This window comes from Danio aesculapii, chromosome 7 (assembly GCF_903798145.1).
Source record: "Danio aesculapii chromosome 7, fDanAes4.1, whole genome shotgun sequence".
Lineage (NCBI taxonomy): Eukaryota > Metazoa > Chordata > Actinopteri > Cypriniformes > Danionidae > Danio > Danio aesculapii.
In genome coordinates, this window is record NC_079441.1 from 40,865,005 (window position 1) to 40,882,548 (window position 17,544).

Sequence of the window (17,544 nt, forward strand, 5' to 3'; positions counted from 1 at the left end):
AATGCATCGAAGCATCTGTGGCCTGTCTCAGAAGTATATTGGGTCCAAAGAACTAATATATTTAGAAGGGATGGGAAAGTCTTAATTTACAATTGCAGCCATAACCCAACCAACAAAATAAATAACTTCTTCTCAAATTGCAATGCTAACCTCCTTTTTAAATCAATACTAAAATTAAACATTCTGCAGATGATAAAAGAAAGTTGAAAAGTGCTTTTGCGATCAATTATTGCCCTTTGTGCACTCTGTAGTTACATGTTCTCCAAATTTTGCTTCATTTGGCACAATGATAGAGGGCAGTCTCAACATTAATCAGAGCAAACACGAAGTCTCAAAATCAAACTCTCTAGCACCACCACTTGTCCAAAGTTTCACTTATGTTTATGTTTATAACTTTTGAACCGAATGGGCTACAAAATATTTTTTTTCCTTCCTGATTCCTAAATGGACCCTATGACGAATTTTTTTTTCGCTATTTATATTTTTTTTGCAAAATCTATTTAATCGAACTCCTCCTAGGCCGTTTCTCAGATTTTCACCAAAATTGAATTAGATTAGATTAGATTCAACTTTATTGTCATTACACATGTACAAGTACAAGGCAACGAAATGCAGTTTCGGTCTAACCAGCAGTGCAATATCAGCAAGTGCAGGATACAGGTATAAGTTATAAAGTGCAGTTGTAGAAAAACTATGGTAATATTTACAGATAATTACATGATCTATAGACCTTAGTGACCAAAAGTTATGCAATTCAAGTTCATTAGACCAACTGGTTTTGTTTAACTTGTGAACTTGGTGTGTTATGATAACTATGGTCTGAGATGATCTGCGGCATTTTGCCGTCTGCCCCCTAGTGGTCCGGAGATAGAAAAAATGCCCTTATTTGCTTATAACTTCTCAACCCTTTGTCCAAAATTCATAAAATTGGGCTCTTTACATCAGCCATTTTGTCTGTTGGCCATTGCATACTTCAAATGTATTCAAAAACTCATTATTTCACCTTATCTAATGCTCCTTACTAACCTTGTTGCTTTTGGCCTCTGGCCTGCTTTGCTCATTCTACCTCTGGACTGCTTTGCCCGTTCTGGATCTGAAATGCTTGGCTTAATTGCTGCTTGAAGCTATATTTTTCTTGATGTTATTGATACGTGTGGCTGTAAAATGAACTGCAGCCAGCAAAATACTACTGTTTTTTATTTTCCTGGAAAAACATTTCAAGTCCTTCATTCAAAAATAAGTATACAGGCTTTCATAAACATCTGAGGAAGTACGTTTTTGTCACAGTACTAAAATTTCAGTATTCAGCACCAATACCAGTGAAAATACCCAGTTCTTTCCGTACAAAAAATAGACCAATTGAACAACATACTATATTATCAAAGCTGAACAAGATTTAAACTATCATTTTAAGAACTTTTTTAATGAATTTATTTTTACAAATTTCTGTTGATAAACTGGCTGCGATATTCAGTTAGTCATCCTATCTGAGACAATTCATCTCAAGTGTGTTTTGGTTCAATTGCAGATTCAGTCATAATGTGAAAACAAAGTACTTTTTTAACCCCATAGGTAGGGGTTTGATTTTATTGTATATATCCATTATATATATTATTATATATATCCAGTTTAATAAACCAAGCACATGCTACAAAATGCACTCTCTGTCTTTTGCACTGGTCTTATTTTTTCTTTTCACATAATTAGTACATTAAATTTGGATTGAGCTTACTCCTTTCTTCATGCAGTTGACAGAAGCACTGGCATTTGATGATTAAATGAGTCAAAATGTTGGGAATGTAAAGAGATTTTTAAATACAAAATACACATATTTATACATTTTAAACTTCGCTCAGGTCATTTCTACATCTGAATATGTGTTAGTGTTTAAACAGATAGTGACGAGTGTTTGTGCGCTTCAGTGCTGTACATTTCAGAGCAGAATAGAACAGAGATTAAACACAGTAAACACAGTAACACTATTTGTGGCCTTAAAAGTTCATATTGTGGCTTTCCTCCTATCTTCAAGTCCTCGGTACTACTGGTATTTAAAAACCCTGGTGACATATTGTTTTTAGTTTTGACACCTCTGACACCAGGTCTTGTAACAACACAATTACAATTGGACATGGTCTCATTTTTTACTTTTTACATAATCAGTACGTAAAAATTTGGCTTAAACATATCAAAGGGTAAAATGTTCATTAATTTAATAATAGCATTTAAAAATGATATTTCCAATGTTTCCAACATTGAAAATGAAACTGAGCATTGAATAAACATTATTTCTGAAGTATGTGACACTGGAGACTGGAGTAATGACAGTCTAGAAAATAATAAAGACTAGAGTTGGGTGTAACGTGTTCCACAGTAACGCATTACTGTTTTCTAATGACATTTTTGGGGAATGTAGTAATGTAACGAGTTACATTTTAAATTTGTGTATTTTGATTACAATTACTAAAGTCAGTATAACTGCGTTTCTTACATTATAAATAAAGTTTTTAGAAGAAAAAAAATGCTTCTTTTAGATAACGTTTTCCCCTGCAGTGTCAGTTAATAAGCATGCGCTTTTAAATAGCTGGAGAACGTGTTGCTGCTGTCGAACGTGGTAGCTTCTTCAAGTAAAAATACAGACATTACTTTGATTTCATTGAGCACAAACGCAAAAAATGCAGTCTATGTCCAGTCTCTAAAGAACTTCCCACTGCTTTTTTCCTAAACAGGTTAAATAGAATTTTTGTGCAAGATCAGGAGTGAAGGTATCTTCTGAATGTGAAGAGAAGTGTAACTGATTATGGTGCCATTCACATATTATGTCTTTGCACACACAAGTTCTTTATTTCCAATAGAGGTGCGCAACTTGCGAACACATATTCAGAGCGCATATTGCAAGGGTCCCATTTTTCAGGCCCACGGCAAGAACTGACTTATCAGCTTCATACTTTGTATGGAATATACACATTTAGGTAGAATAATTACCTACTGTAGTTAGACAAACACAGAACACCCAAACACTGACGTGCTTTTGCACACTATGGATGTCAATGGTTACAGGTATCTATTTTTCTTCTAAATGTCTTCTTTTGTGTTAAAAAAAGACAAACAGGTTTGGAACAAGTGAATAATGAGACAATTTGAAGTTTTGGATGAACTCTTTACGTGTTTTAAATATGCCAAGCTGCTTTGATCAACCCATTGTAATATTTTTTTTGTGAATATTAAATTACTGAAAGAGCTGCCGTTTATTTTGTATTTTTATAGGTATCTTTTACATGTTTTTAAAGTAACTTCAAAGTAATAAGTAATCTGATTACTTTTTACATGGAGTAATTAGTAATGTAATCAGATTACAATTGTCCAGTGGTAGTCAATAACTTGTAATCTATTACTTTTTTTTTTAATTTAAATTACCTAACTCTGATAAAGACACAAACCACATTTGTGTGAAATGGACACTATTGGTTTATAGTGTTGACAGACTAACCGCAGAAGAATCACGAGAAGTCACAAGTCTGCCATCATTGACAGGAAAACAGTATAATCTTCAGACTTTTAGTAGCCTTTATTACACTGGATAGTCAATTTCTATAAAACATAACATTTATACTGTGCATAAAAATCAATTCCACCTCTCACTCACACAAACACAAGTGGCTATTTTATTTGAAAGGGGCACAAGCATCTCGGGAGCACTTTGTCACTGCAGTAAACCACCTAGAGTGCCTCTCTCCTCAGAGCCAGCTTACAGCGTTCTAATTAAACAGCACATCTACAGGAAAGAGAGAAACGCAGTACGCTAACAAGCATGAGGACGGGAGATTTAGAGACTCTGGGTCAGTCTCATCCTGGTTTTAATCTGACACTGATAGAATGATCCTCGCATGCTGTTACACTGAGGAAGCTAATCTGTGCATTTGAGCTGGAAGAGATCTCTGCTTCTCCTTTAATTAAAACGCAGCAGGCAGGATTAAATGGCATCGTGGCTGCTTTCTAGTGGACGCATTTGGCTTTGGAAATGTCAGCCCTCCAAATGTCAGCCACCCGGAAGCTCTACCACCGCTACGGCAGCCAAGCTGGCCAAACTGTTAGGATAAGCTAAAGTATATAGGCTTAAAACTATATTACAATATTTTTGGTATTTACTGAGATAACAAGATCTCTACAATTCATATGCATCCAACAAAGAAAAGCTTAATCTTTTCTGTTTTTTAAACCAAAACTTTTTTACTTAGATTTTTGTCTTGTTTCTAGTTCAAATATCTAAAAATTCTTAAACCAAAATTCTAAAATACTGCTGTTTTAAGAAATAATATGCCAAAATGAAGTGAGTTTTTCCTTAAACAAGCAAAATAATCTGCCAACGGGTTAAGCAAAATAATCTTGTTTTTCCTTTTGACATTGGCAGATTATTTTGTGTTTTAAAAACTCATTTAATTTTGGCATATTATTTCTTAAAACAATAGTATTTTTGCTCGTCTAGAATTTTTTTATTTATTTTTGGACTAGCAAGAAACACATATTATTACTTATTCATGAATGAATGAACGAATGAATGAATGAATGAATTAATGAATGAATGAAAAAATTCTTCTTGATTTAAGAATTGTTAGATATTTGGACTAGAAACACTAAAAAAAAAAATCGAAGTAAAAACGGCATTTTTTGCAGTGAACACACATTATGAAATATCGGTTTGATTCATACTGAAAGCTAGAGATCGCCCTTATGCATAACAGAAGTAAAGACATATATGCTTATGTCACACGGCAGCCATTTTAAAACACGAAAGCGAGACTGCGGTGGAAAACCCGGAAGTATAGGATCAGCACTGTAAACATTGCAATAACATGCTGTGGACTACAAACCTCCAGCTGTTGCCGTGATTTCAAAATGCAGATATGGTGTAAACATAACTTTAATTTCATTCAGTTAAGTGTAATTTAAACAATTAAAAGCATATTAGACATTAAACAAAAATCACAATCTCTTTAAGAGTAATACGCTTAAGTGTCCTATAGGCTTCAGTTCATGACACCAGGTAAACACTGTAGGGCACCGCTCTACACTTAGTACAAACACAGACACACAGACACTAGAGCGTTTAAAGCTGCAAAGATCGGTCGAATGCTCGTCTGTGTTTGCACTTGGTGAAGTGCAGTCAACTGATGACCAACTCAGCCAATCACATTCATTTTTTTTATAACAATTTTTTCGGGGTTACCTTTAATTGATAGGACAGTAGAGAGTATTGACATTGTGGGGAGCAGAGAGAGAGGAGGAGTCAGCATAGGACCATGAGGTGGGAATCGAACTTGGGTCTCCGTGAGCACCGGAGCGCATGTGTCGACGCACTAACCACTACACCACTGGCGCCGACGAATCACATTAAGTTCTGTTGAGCACTGGGGAATACTATGGCAAATCAGCGATGTTGCATTCAACAGTGCATAAATATAAGCAGAAAATTAAAAAAAAAATTATTTCAGTACCGAAATTCAGTTTCGTGACAGGTCTAATATAGTAAAAGGTTCAATTCATTAACTTGAGTTTGATAAATGGCATCTAAAACATGTGTTTGGGAAAGAAAACATTAGTTAACTAGTGCCATTTCCCTTAACTAGCTGAAAATGAGGTCTAATATCCCTTTTTATTTGCAGTATCCATTCAGAACGGATCTTCGGGTCACTCGGAAGTCGGTGAAATTATAAATTTGTATCACTTTCTCTTCGCTGATAAGATATACAGCCAGGTACACAACATTTCTGTGTGACTCAGGTGATACTTCTGAGTTTTTTCCCGGGTTTATTTCTCGATTTTGCTTTTTAAATGGCGGCCACGTGACATCAGTCTATTGTTGTAGATAGCTGAATAAAGCCACATGCACACTATCAGCTACACACAGTGACAAATGACAATTAATTTTAAAGAAGAGTTTGCAACTTCCTGCAATCTCTGGCGACATAAGTGACCATTAGCGACTGGATAAGGGGTTGGGTGCAGCGAAGAAACAAATTTTGAGAATCCTTCAACTTTATGCAAATGAAAAGTGACTTCCAACAAATTAACAGCCAATACGAGCATCAGTAGAGCACACATGATAATTTCTCAACCCTTGCACAAGCCGGTTGTATTCTCAGTGCTGTAGACCTACACAGACCACCATTTGATGCAGATAAATAGCCGCAATGACCAAAAACATTGCCAGAGCAACTGTTTTCTGTTCTTCCTCGTAATTAAGTTTTATGCAAAGATTCCATTTATATTTCATGTTTTCCCTCTACAATGTTTATTTTCAGCAGCAAGATAACTTATTCCCTGTCAATGAATATCATCATAAACATTACCTAAGTGACCTCAAGGTAAGAACGCCTACTAGCGACTTCAATAACCACCCACAGTGATAGGCAGCTACAAAGTTGTGTGAATAGATATGTGAATGAGGCTTAAAAAGATAGAAATACTTTAAATGATCAAACATGAAACCAAAACGACAGGCAATATAGGATTTATCTGTATTCTTTAAGCAATCCTTGGTATTTTCATTCATTCATTTTCCTTCGGCTTTCAGCCCTTGGTCCCTTATTTATCAGTGGTAGCCACAGCGAAATGAACTACCAACTACTCCAGCATATGTTTTATACAGTGGATGACCAGCCGCAACCAAGTACTGGGAAACACCTATACAATCACGCACTCATACATTACAGCCAATTTGTTTCACCCATATGACCAACACTGCATGTCTTTGGACTAGTGGGGGAAACTGAAGCACCTGGAGAAAACCCATGCCAACACGGAAAGAACATGCAAACTCCACACAGAAATGTCAACTGACCCAGCCGGGACTCGAACAATTGACCTTCTTGCTGTGAGGCGGCGACAGTGCTAACCACTGAGCCACAGTGTCGCCCCTTGGCATTTTATAGGAATTAAAAGATAGTTCAGTCAAAAATATATATTTTTTTATTAATTATTCATCCCTATGCCATTCCAATCCCACAGAGTCTCTTTCTTTGTTCTTCCTCGATATTTTACATGAAATCTGAGCTCCCTCGCAAAAATGTTGTCAAAATATTGTATGTGACTTCAGTGGTTTAACTGCAAACAAACGAAGCTCCAAGAAAGCTTTTGTGTGCCAAACAACTGTAAAAACAACTTTGTTTCTGCATCAGGTTCATACGATTGATGAACCACTGAAGTCACATGGAATGTTTTGACAATGTTTTTTGTTCCTGTTCTAGACTTTACATCTAGGGAGCGTTGCTGTGTATGGAGGACGAGGGAGCTCTCAAATTTCATCTAAAATATCTTGTGTCCCGAAAATGAACAAAGGTCTCACAGGATAGGAACAGAATTCAATTCCATTCAATTAATCTTTATTTGTATAGCACTTTTGAGGTTCATGCAAGGTTGTGCAATTAATAACTGTTAACTTTATCCCTGTATACACCAGGGGTTCCCAAACTTTTCAGCCAAAATAGCAATGCCAGTGACTCACGACCCCCATTTTTCTCAAAGTTAGTAGCCATAGACATATATGAGCATACTGACATCACAAAATAGTCTAACAACCATATATTTTTTATAGATTATTTATTAATTTAATATTGACCTCAAATATCCTATTTTTAATGTATTAGAGTGCCATAAAGGTTGCCAAAAAGTTTAACCTGGCTCCGTAAAATCAATCTGCTTTAACTGACGCTAATGCTGTGTGGTTAATCTAAATACCCCAGGGGTCACAATCCAATAGGAAAAAAATTTGAAAGGCTGATGGATTTTTATTTGGATGTTGTTTTTGTTGTTTCAATAATGAAACTATTAACTATCTTTCTGTGGATAACGAATAAAATAGGGTAATTCTTACAGTTAAATCAAATTTATTTGAGTTTTAGAAATCACCAAGTGACCCCTCGTCATTGTACCGCGACCCCCACTTTGAAAACCACTGGTATAGACTACTATAAAATAGTATGAAGTCTTCCTCAATCTCTGATATAAAAGCAGATCTGCCCACAAATAGACATTATTTCAAACACTTCACTGATGTTATAACTGAATATGAAATAAATGTATTGTATGCCAGCAAAATGTCATTATTTGTAAACAGTTCTCATAGACATACACAAACCTTTATCATGCTACTGTAGTAAATTTATTCATTGCACAAACTGATTTTTCACTTACAGCCCTAACCAAACCCTCCCCAGACTGTACTTCAGATTGTCAGTTTTATTGTTATTATTGCAGGAGGACTAGAATATTTACTGATAAATCCCAAATGATAAGACATCACCCATCACTAGCAAATAACCCAAATCTCATACTCACCGATGACTTTCACGAAATATGCGTCGGCCTCAAAGTTGTTCTTCAAAGCGTGGATGACGAGTTCTTCCTTCCCTTCCACCTTGCTGAGCACGATCATATCTAATATACCCTGCAAATGAGAAATCAGAAACAATGTATCGAGCCCATTGAATCTCTCCCGTCTGATGAGCACTCATATCCTTAATGGACTCCAGCAAGCTATTACACTTCTTATCAGGCCTTCTCTGCGGTCTATCGGTCTCGTTCTTAAGAAGATGGCTGCGCGGGGGCTCCTGTTCAGATAGCATCCTAATACTGTGCTAATGATGACTAGCTGGAATGCTAACAGAATGAGACATGCGCGTGCTGTTTGTTTAATGAGCCTTTAGCTCCATTAGTTATGTAAGCATGAGGGAATTCGAGGTAATTGGTTATATTGTGATTACGATGGGGAGAAGGTTGCGATACAGATGGAGAGGAAGGGGTCGAGGGAGGGAAGGAGTGAATCATAGAGGAAAAGGAAAGGAGAGATGATGCTGAAATCGCATGTGCACATTGATGCTCGAGGGCTGTCTGAGAATTTAAGGTGACTGTGAAGAAAAACACAAACAAATGCAGACTCTCGAACATGCAAACACATGTGACGCATCTTATGCTTTGCTCACATTCACGCAACGCTCTATTTAGAAAACATGTATGAGAAAGAATATGAGAGATAGTAAAATAAGCAATAGAGTGAGTAGTTCAACTGTCTGTAATAGTGTAATCTTTAAGCCAGGGGTTCTCAATCTTGGTGCTGGAGGTTCGGTGTCCATCAGACTTTAGCTCCAACCCCAATCAGACACACCTAGGCTAGCTAATCAAGCTCTTACTAGGCTTTCTAGAAACATCCTTGCAGGTGTGTTGGAGCAAGTTGTGCAAGTCAGAGCTAAAATCTGCAAGACTCTGGACTTCAAGGACTGAGTTTGAGAACCTCTGCTTTAAGCAAAACAGCTTGGACGAAAGCAGCTATCACACATAAATACCTGCTGGTTCAGTATGGAAAAACCTGTTTTAAGGTTCATGAAGGTAAGCAATTATTGTACGTAAAAAGAGATTCTTATACAAATTTTTGCAAAGTAAAATAAAAATAAATGACAATACTAAATGATCAATATGATTTCTTATGGTATATGTGCATATTTTATTTAGCAGGGGTGCTTTAAAACAAATGTGCAGCCGCGGCCTAATGGCTAGAGTTAAACTTGTGACCAAAAATTTGCAGATTTGAGTCCCGTTACCGACAGGAACTATAGGTGTGGGGTGGGCTGGGCGATTAATTAAAATTAATCGAAATAGAACCTATAATCGATCAAATTTTTTCAGGGCAATTGTTTCAATTACTTTCCCTACCGCATATGGAGTTGAGTGATCGCGTTTTGTTAAGGCTGATTTAAACGTTTGCGTCGAATGCACGGGTGTGGTCTGGTGCAGCCTTTGTGCACACCTCTCAAAAAATGTAACTACACGTCGCACGTTTGCTCTATGAAGATGATTGGAAGCTGCACCAGAGATGACATATTTTCTATTACAATAAAATTTATATTTACATCAAAATATTTGTTTACAGAAGATTCAAGAAATGCACTGCTTAAAATCTTATTTACAGTACAGTTGATGTCAGAATTATTAGCCCCCTGAATTATTAGCCCCCAGTTTATGTTTTCCCCAATTTCTGCTTAACAGAGAGAAGATTTTAATTTCAACACATTTCTAAACATAACTGTTTTAATAACTCATCTCCAATAACTGATTTATTTTAACTTTGTCATGATGACAGTAAATAATATTTGACTAGATATTTTTCAAGACACTTCTATACAGCTTAAAGTGACATTTAAAGGCTTAACTAGGTTAATAAGGTTAACTAGGTAGGTTAGGCTTATTATATAACGATGGTTTGTCCTGTAGACTATCGAAGAAATATATAGCTTAAAGGGGCTAATAATATTGACCTTAAAATGGTTTTAAAAATTAAAAACTGCTTTAATTCTAGCTGAAATAAAATAAATAAGACTTTCACCAGAAGAAAAAATATTTTCAGACATACTGTGAAAATTTCCTTGCTCTGTTAAACATCATTTGGGAAATATTTCAAAAAGAAAAAAAAAAAACAATTCAAAGGTCGCTAATATTTCTGACTTCAACTGTATATACAAGCGCTATTTTATTTAGAAGATATACTGCTTATTTTGTACTTTTAATAGGAAAAACATTGAAAATTATTAATTTTGTTTCCAAAAGTGCAAGTTATTTATTTGTGATTGTTGGTTTCCTTCAATTATTTTCAAATCAAGTAATGCACCCTTCATTCAAAAATCTCTCACTTGCAATATGGGAGCATATTTACTGTACAAAACTTATCAGTGAACTATGGGGGAAAAATAATAAAATAAATAAATAAAATAATCGTTCATTAATTGTAATCGAGTTAAAATGTTCAATTAAAGGAGATTTTGATTTTAGGCCAAATCCCTAGTGTGGGGAGTGAATAAGCCTACACACTCCTGCACCCAAAATACCTTAGTTAAAGTGAGTCCCTTGAGCAAAGCATCAAACTCCCAACTGCTAAATGCTGCTTAATTTATTGAATGAATGCATTCAACATTGCTTATAGTTAAGGATGGGCACTATTTATTAAACATGTATTTCAAATTTCAATTTGTATTTGATAGGGTTTATGATAATGGGTTTATATTTTGTATCAAAATCTTTTAGTGTCTTGTATTTATATATATTTTTAAATACTGTAAAATACTTTGTAAAAAGTCTAAATGATGACATCATAAAAAAGCAGCCACATATTGATGCGTTTTTAGTTAATTACCTGGGCTTGAGATCAGAACTAAAAATGGATTAAGAAGGCAGTCAATGATTGGTGTATGGACGGAAGTTATGCACACAGAAAGAAAATAACAGACAAATGGCATGGGTATATTTGAGAGCAGTACTGCACAATACTAAGACCAGTAATATGTAATGGCAATATAGTGTACAATTCAGCATCTTTGCTTAAAAAAAAAGAGATGGAATAAAATCTCAGTCCTTAATAACAGGACGTGGAGCCTTCAGAACATCATCATGCTCAGTCTCCGTGTGGAAATTCAGATGAACTTCAGAATAATAAAACACTTGTAATTGTGTACTGGTGTTCACTACGGGGGTAAATTGAGACTCTTCCAGTTAAAGAAAAACTGAGAAAAATTTTGGGAGAATGAGTAAACTGCACATTTAACAGTAGTTCTGAATGAATTGCTGATGTAGATGGCAATAAAATAAGACAAACAAGATACAAATAAGTCCTACAGTGGCTGACTTAAATTTGCTCAAAGAAAAGCTGTTGTTATCAAACATTGTTTACTTCACTAATTTAGTTTGACGGTGAAGGGATTGATCCAAGATGCCTATTGCTAGAAGGTTTGTGAAGAAATGTTATACTCCCATGTAAAAGTTTTTTGTAGAATTTTCAAAATACAAAATACAGTATTTGATTTTGATACTTGTTGTGGCTGCTGTATTTTTGTAGTTAATTTTAAATGCATGTAAAATTGAGGTATTTGGTATTTTATTTTAAAATACATTTCAATGTATATTTGCCCATCCATGCTTACAGTGAAAACAGTTTCTTATGTAGCAAATGACCAATGATAATGGCAGTGAAATTTCAATAATAAATAGTATTTTTAACTATAGCAGAATATAGAAAACATAACATTTTATTAGTATTAATATTTTAATTATTATCCGCATTAATCAAATCTATTTTGTTTTAGGAGATTAACCCATATTGTATACAGATACTTGCCATTAGACAAAAACCAGAGACATTCATGAGAGTGCTTGTGTAGAATGAACAGTCCAAATCAATGAGTCTGATCAAAGGACACCAAGAAATCAATAATCTATAACAAACCCTGAGAACCAGCAAGATACACACAGCTCAAGGGTAGAGAGACTGAAATGACCTCAGGGAAGCTCCACGTTTGACTACTAAGAGCAGAAAGCAAGAGGGGAAGACCTCGAACCATGAGCTTCAGAATAATGATCATCAGAAACAGTGCAGTGAATCTTCAGTCAAAAGACAAGCAAGAAAGTAGAAAGAAAATTGAATGAAAGCCGGCACGAGGACCTTAAGGCCTATGCAATTTGAAGACTAGTAAAATGTTTTGGCAAAATAACAATGTAAAATATATGTGTATAATTGTAGACTATGAATGTATTTTCTTTCAACTGCGACAACATATCAATCAAAATAAAATAAAATAAAATGAAATATTTAATTAGACAAGTTTGGGTCATGTGTTTGGAAGCATTGTTGACAGGTTGTGTACTTGTCAGTGTTTTGTGAATACTACAGCTATATTAATTAATATGTTTCATATTATACACTACCTGACAAAAGTCTTGTCATCGATACAGTTGTAAGAGCAACAAATAATAACTTGACTTCTAGTTGATCATTTGGAAAAGTGTCAGAAGGTAGATTTTTCCAATGAATCATCTGTTGAACTGCATCCCAATCATCACAAATACTGCAGAAGACCTAATGGAACTCACATGGACCCAAGATTCTCAAAGAAATCAGTCAAGTTTGGTGAAGGAAAAATCCTGGTTTGGGGTTACATTTAGTATGGGGGCGTGCGAGAGATCTGCAGAGTGGATGGCAACATCTACAGCCTGAGGTATCAAGACATTTGTGCTGCCCTTTACATTACAAACCACAGGAGAGGGCAAATTCTTCAGCAGGATAGCGCTCCTTCTCACATTTCAGCCTCCACATCAAAGTTCCTGAAAGCAAAGAAGGTCAAGGTGCCCCAGGATTGACCAGCCATAAACATTATTGAGCATGTCTGGGGTAAGATGAAGAAGGAGGCATTGAATATGAAACCAAAGAATCTTTGCAGAACTCTGGGAGTCCTGCAAGAACGCTTTCTTTGCCATGCCAGATGACTTTATTAATAAGTGATTTAAGTAATTGCAGAGATGTATGGATGCAGTTGACCAATGGGAGTCATACACTTTTTTCACAGCACAATGACTTTATATTCTATACTGTTCATTATTTCTGTTAAGTGACAAGACTTTTCTTGTGTTTTCTAGGCAAAGTCAAACCTTACTGTCCTAATTAAATCATTAAAATCAAGGCATAATAATATTTTATTTTGGTAAAATAAGCGTAATCTAGAGGCCTTTGCTTTTCATATCAGCCACTTTTGATACCAAATGATCAACTAGAAAGTTATTAATTGCTGTTCTTAAAACTTGGATAAGGTGATAAGACTTTCGTCAGGTAGTGTATATTTTTATAGACTTTTCTAGGTTTTAATGACCAATGGGGTTTTTCTTTTTAATAATAGTTCATACATTTATAATTTAATGAAATGAATTATTATTATATATCAATTGATTAAATACTTTTCCTTGTTGTTAAAAACAACACAGGCTAAATAACATCAGACTTTTGACTACAAGACCACAGAGACTGCACCTCTATTGAATAACAGAGCGTTAAGCATCAGAGACTGGGCATTGTGGGAAATGTAAAGAGTGTAGATCTCTGCTCTCAATGTCAAAAGAGGAGAGCGCCTGTGTCACACCACTGGGGCAACATTACAGTCAGAGTAAATCAGATAATGACTAAAGCTCGGTATAATGCGGGTCACAGACATCAATGAGAAGAAGAAAGAGCGATCAGGGACAGAGAAAAGAGAGGGAGACTGAAGCAGCAGCAGCAACACTTTAATTAAAACGCCAAAAGCAAGGGGAAAAGGCCAACACTTACGTCCTCATAGATGTCAAAAAAAGTGGCCACAACAGCCCTGGGGATTGCACTGAGGTCTGACTGCTCCCAATGCACACGAAACATGCGTCCAGCCTCCTGACAGCTCGCGTCATTACAAGCCACGTTCTCCAGAAGGAACGCCTGCTGCTGTGAACTGCGGACAGAGAGAGAGAGAGAGAGAGAGAAAAATCACAGAAACGACTGTTAATGTGAGTTGATCTGAGGAACACAATGCTAAAAAGTGTGCAAAGACACCGTGTCATGTTGAATTTAACCCTTGCTAATTAAGTTTTCAAGCATATAGCAAACCACTGAACTCTGACCAATTAAAGAGCATGCCTGAGCACTAAACACTTCTTCAATTACAATATTATCTGCATACATGCGCACACGCACACACACACGCACACGCACACGCGCACACACACACACACACACACACACACACACACACACACTGTGTAATAAAGTAGAGGAGCACAGAATCAGTGAGACTGGAAAAATAGGCTGAAACTTGCGCACTGAACTTTCGATCCCTAAATAAAAAAGGCAATTAAGCAGAACCTATTCCTCCCCATAATTCTGTGCTGAGTGTGGGGGAGGTGGATAGGAGAGACAGCAGTGAATTATGAAATGAGATGCTTTTCTGCATTGCTCAACAACCCATCTGTCTGTTCTATGCTTTATTCAGGACTCCTTTTCCCTGCCTCTACTGCGCTGCCTTTTCTCCCCGTAGTCCGATACTTAGCATGTGACACTTCTCAGAACGACACCAATTTCGACATGAGTGTGCGTGAGGCTAAATATAGAAACCGTATGAAGGTGTTCCTTCAGTTTCTTCCTTCTGTTGTTTCTCCTTGGTTGTAGAAGAAGGAAATGTGTGGAAAACATACATTTGAAGGTGGAAAAATTTCCACAAAAACACTCCGGTTGAGCTACATCAAAAGACTGAGGTATAAAAACAATGTTCAACCTTCAAAGTGAGTAGAGCTTTATCGACTGCAGCAAACTGCTGATTACCACAGGCAATAATTGACTTGCCCTTCAGTTTATAAACACAAACAAGACATTTGTTTACAGTATCGATATAAATAAACTACAGTTGAAAAGTTTGGTATGTTTTTGCAATAATCTGTTGTGTCCACAAAATAAGACAGTTTGTTTTCACCACAGAATAAAAAAAAATCTTGTGCGCCATGTCATAGTATTTGTGTACATTAACAGTACAAACAATGAAGCCCACAAATGCAAAAAGGCATATACTGTATAGAAAGACAAACTAGATGTGAAACACACAACTCTTGCGTGTTGACTGAAGTGATTTTATGTGTCGAAACCTGTAAGACCTCTTTTGGTCAATCTGTAATCTCTGTTAAGGGAACCAAATTGTGGAATGATTTACCTGTTAGCCTAAAATTAGAAAGTAACAACATGTTTTTATTAGTGTACTTAAAAAGTGGTTAAAAACAAAACCGCAGTGTTTACACAAATAGTTTACTATTAGTTTATTGATCATGCCACCTTTGTTTTTGCCTTAAACCGATTATATGTCAAGAATGATTATGTTTATGTGCAAGACGTGTTTGGGGTGATTTGCTGCTTTTCAGACCAGCGCAGCCGTAATTTAGCAAATCCATTTGCACCCCTTTGTGGACTCATGGGTGTGTTGGTCTAAAATGTAGGTGTGTTAACGTGTATTGTTGGCACGTTGCTACTTTGAGAAACTGAAATAGACCGTGTCGTTGACCAACTGAAGGCTGGTCTAAAGTCCAGCGCAGAGTGTGTTTGTCATGCGCCTATCGAAAACGCTTACACATTGCTTAATGCACACAGGATGTGCTGCAACACAAATATCTTTACATATGAAAAAATTTAAGGATTAAAATTATTTTCTACATAAATATAAAAACCACTGCCTCCATGCCTTCTTCATCTCAGGTGGCTTGTTTCAGGTTATTCATGACAATCTGCATTTGTATAATGTTATTATTATTAGCAGCATTATTTATAATTTGCATATTTATATTTGTTTTAACAAAAACAAGCTTAGTTTTGTCTACCTGACGGATTTGGAGATGTTTGCATCACTATACGGGGTATAAGAATAGGACTTGTGTTTGGATAAAACTCTTTTTTTGACCATATTGCTCATTTGTAAATTAAATTAAAAAATGAATTTAGAAATCAAATCTTTGTGCTTAACAAACAAAATTAAAAATGTAGGCTAATGGATGTCTTCAGTGGAGTGCGTACAACACTGTTTCCTTCTCCACGAAAGTAAAGGAGAAAAGAAAATAGTAAAAGTAAAGTAAAGAGAAAGTAAAGAGGCCAAATGGAGGAGGTCCTCGCGCTGTAGATGGTCTGTTTAATTGTTTTCTTATTAGTGAAGTGTTCAGTTTTTCCACTTACAAAGTCTGCCATGTAAATAACGAATGCACCATGGCGTGATGCAACTGACTCTTAAAGAGCATAGGAGATGAGACTCTGATTGGTTTACTCATAACTCATTAAGTAAATAAGCACAAACCTGTTAGACCATACGCCAGGGTGCAGAGCATATTTGTCTGTCCTTAAAATAGCAAAAGTGGATTAGGACAGGCCCTTAATGCTTTTGCGCCATGCGCTTTAGACTTTGCACCTAGATCATTAAAATAGAGCCCCGAGAGGGACAAACCAGACACAACTATCTGATGAACACACTTCAACCTCAACACTACTGGGTTTCAGCATGTTCTATGACTGCAAATAAGATGATTAATGCTTTAAAGTCATATTCAAAGATGGACCATGGAAATGCATTTCCCAGCTTGGTTGTCCGGGGTGGCATGGCAGGGAATGAGACATTCGTTGTGGATTATGTTGGTCAGTCTGGAGCTTGGTCTACTAATCTGTGCATTTCACAGCCAAAGCCTCTGTGCACCTTTGCTGGCCACCCATCAATGCAGGCTGATTTGCGGGGGGGCTTTTGCCAAAGTCAGCCAGCCAGGCAGACTTTGTCCCCTCACAGGATTAACTGACACCACACATACTGCAGTCTGAGAACAGCTGGTTTACTGGAGCCTTTGCTGGTTTAACTGGCTTCCACACATGGAAAGAAAAAGTTTTGTCTTTGTATTTTGGCTGTCTTCACTGCCAAAGTTAAGATGGGTAGCTAAAACACCAGTACATTGGTAAGAAACTCTTGCTGTATCCCAATTCTCTTACAAATACTATTCCCTAAAAGTTTGTACTTATTTTGCGAAAAAACAAAGAAGGGGAGACAAGGTTCGAGACATGCTATTTCATTATTAACAGACTGTTCTGTTGCTTAGTTATGTGCAGTGTCAATCATCTTGTCACATCCTCCACAATTCTTTTCTAATTAATTTCCATTCACATTGGAAATAAAGTAGAACATTAATCTGGGATTC

At 36.2% G+C, this 17,544-nt stretch overlaps 1 protein-coding gene across 1 annotated transcript in view; it reads right to left on the minus strand.

Annotated features, from left to right (window-relative positions):
• Positions 1-17,544, minus strand: part of itfg1 (integrin alpha FG-GAP repeat containing 1) — a 221,087-nt gene that overhangs the window by 66,222 nt on the left and 137,321 nt on the right. Inside the window, exons 11-12 of the mRNA XM_056461971.1 lie at positions 14,135-14,288; positions 8,335-8,443 (exon numbers count right to left, since the gene is read on the minus strand). Coding sequence (XP_056317946.1) covers positions 8,335-8,443; positions 14,135-14,288 — 263 coding nt within the window. The remainder of the gene's footprint in view (positions 1-8,334; positions 8,444-14,134; positions 14,289-17,544) is intronic.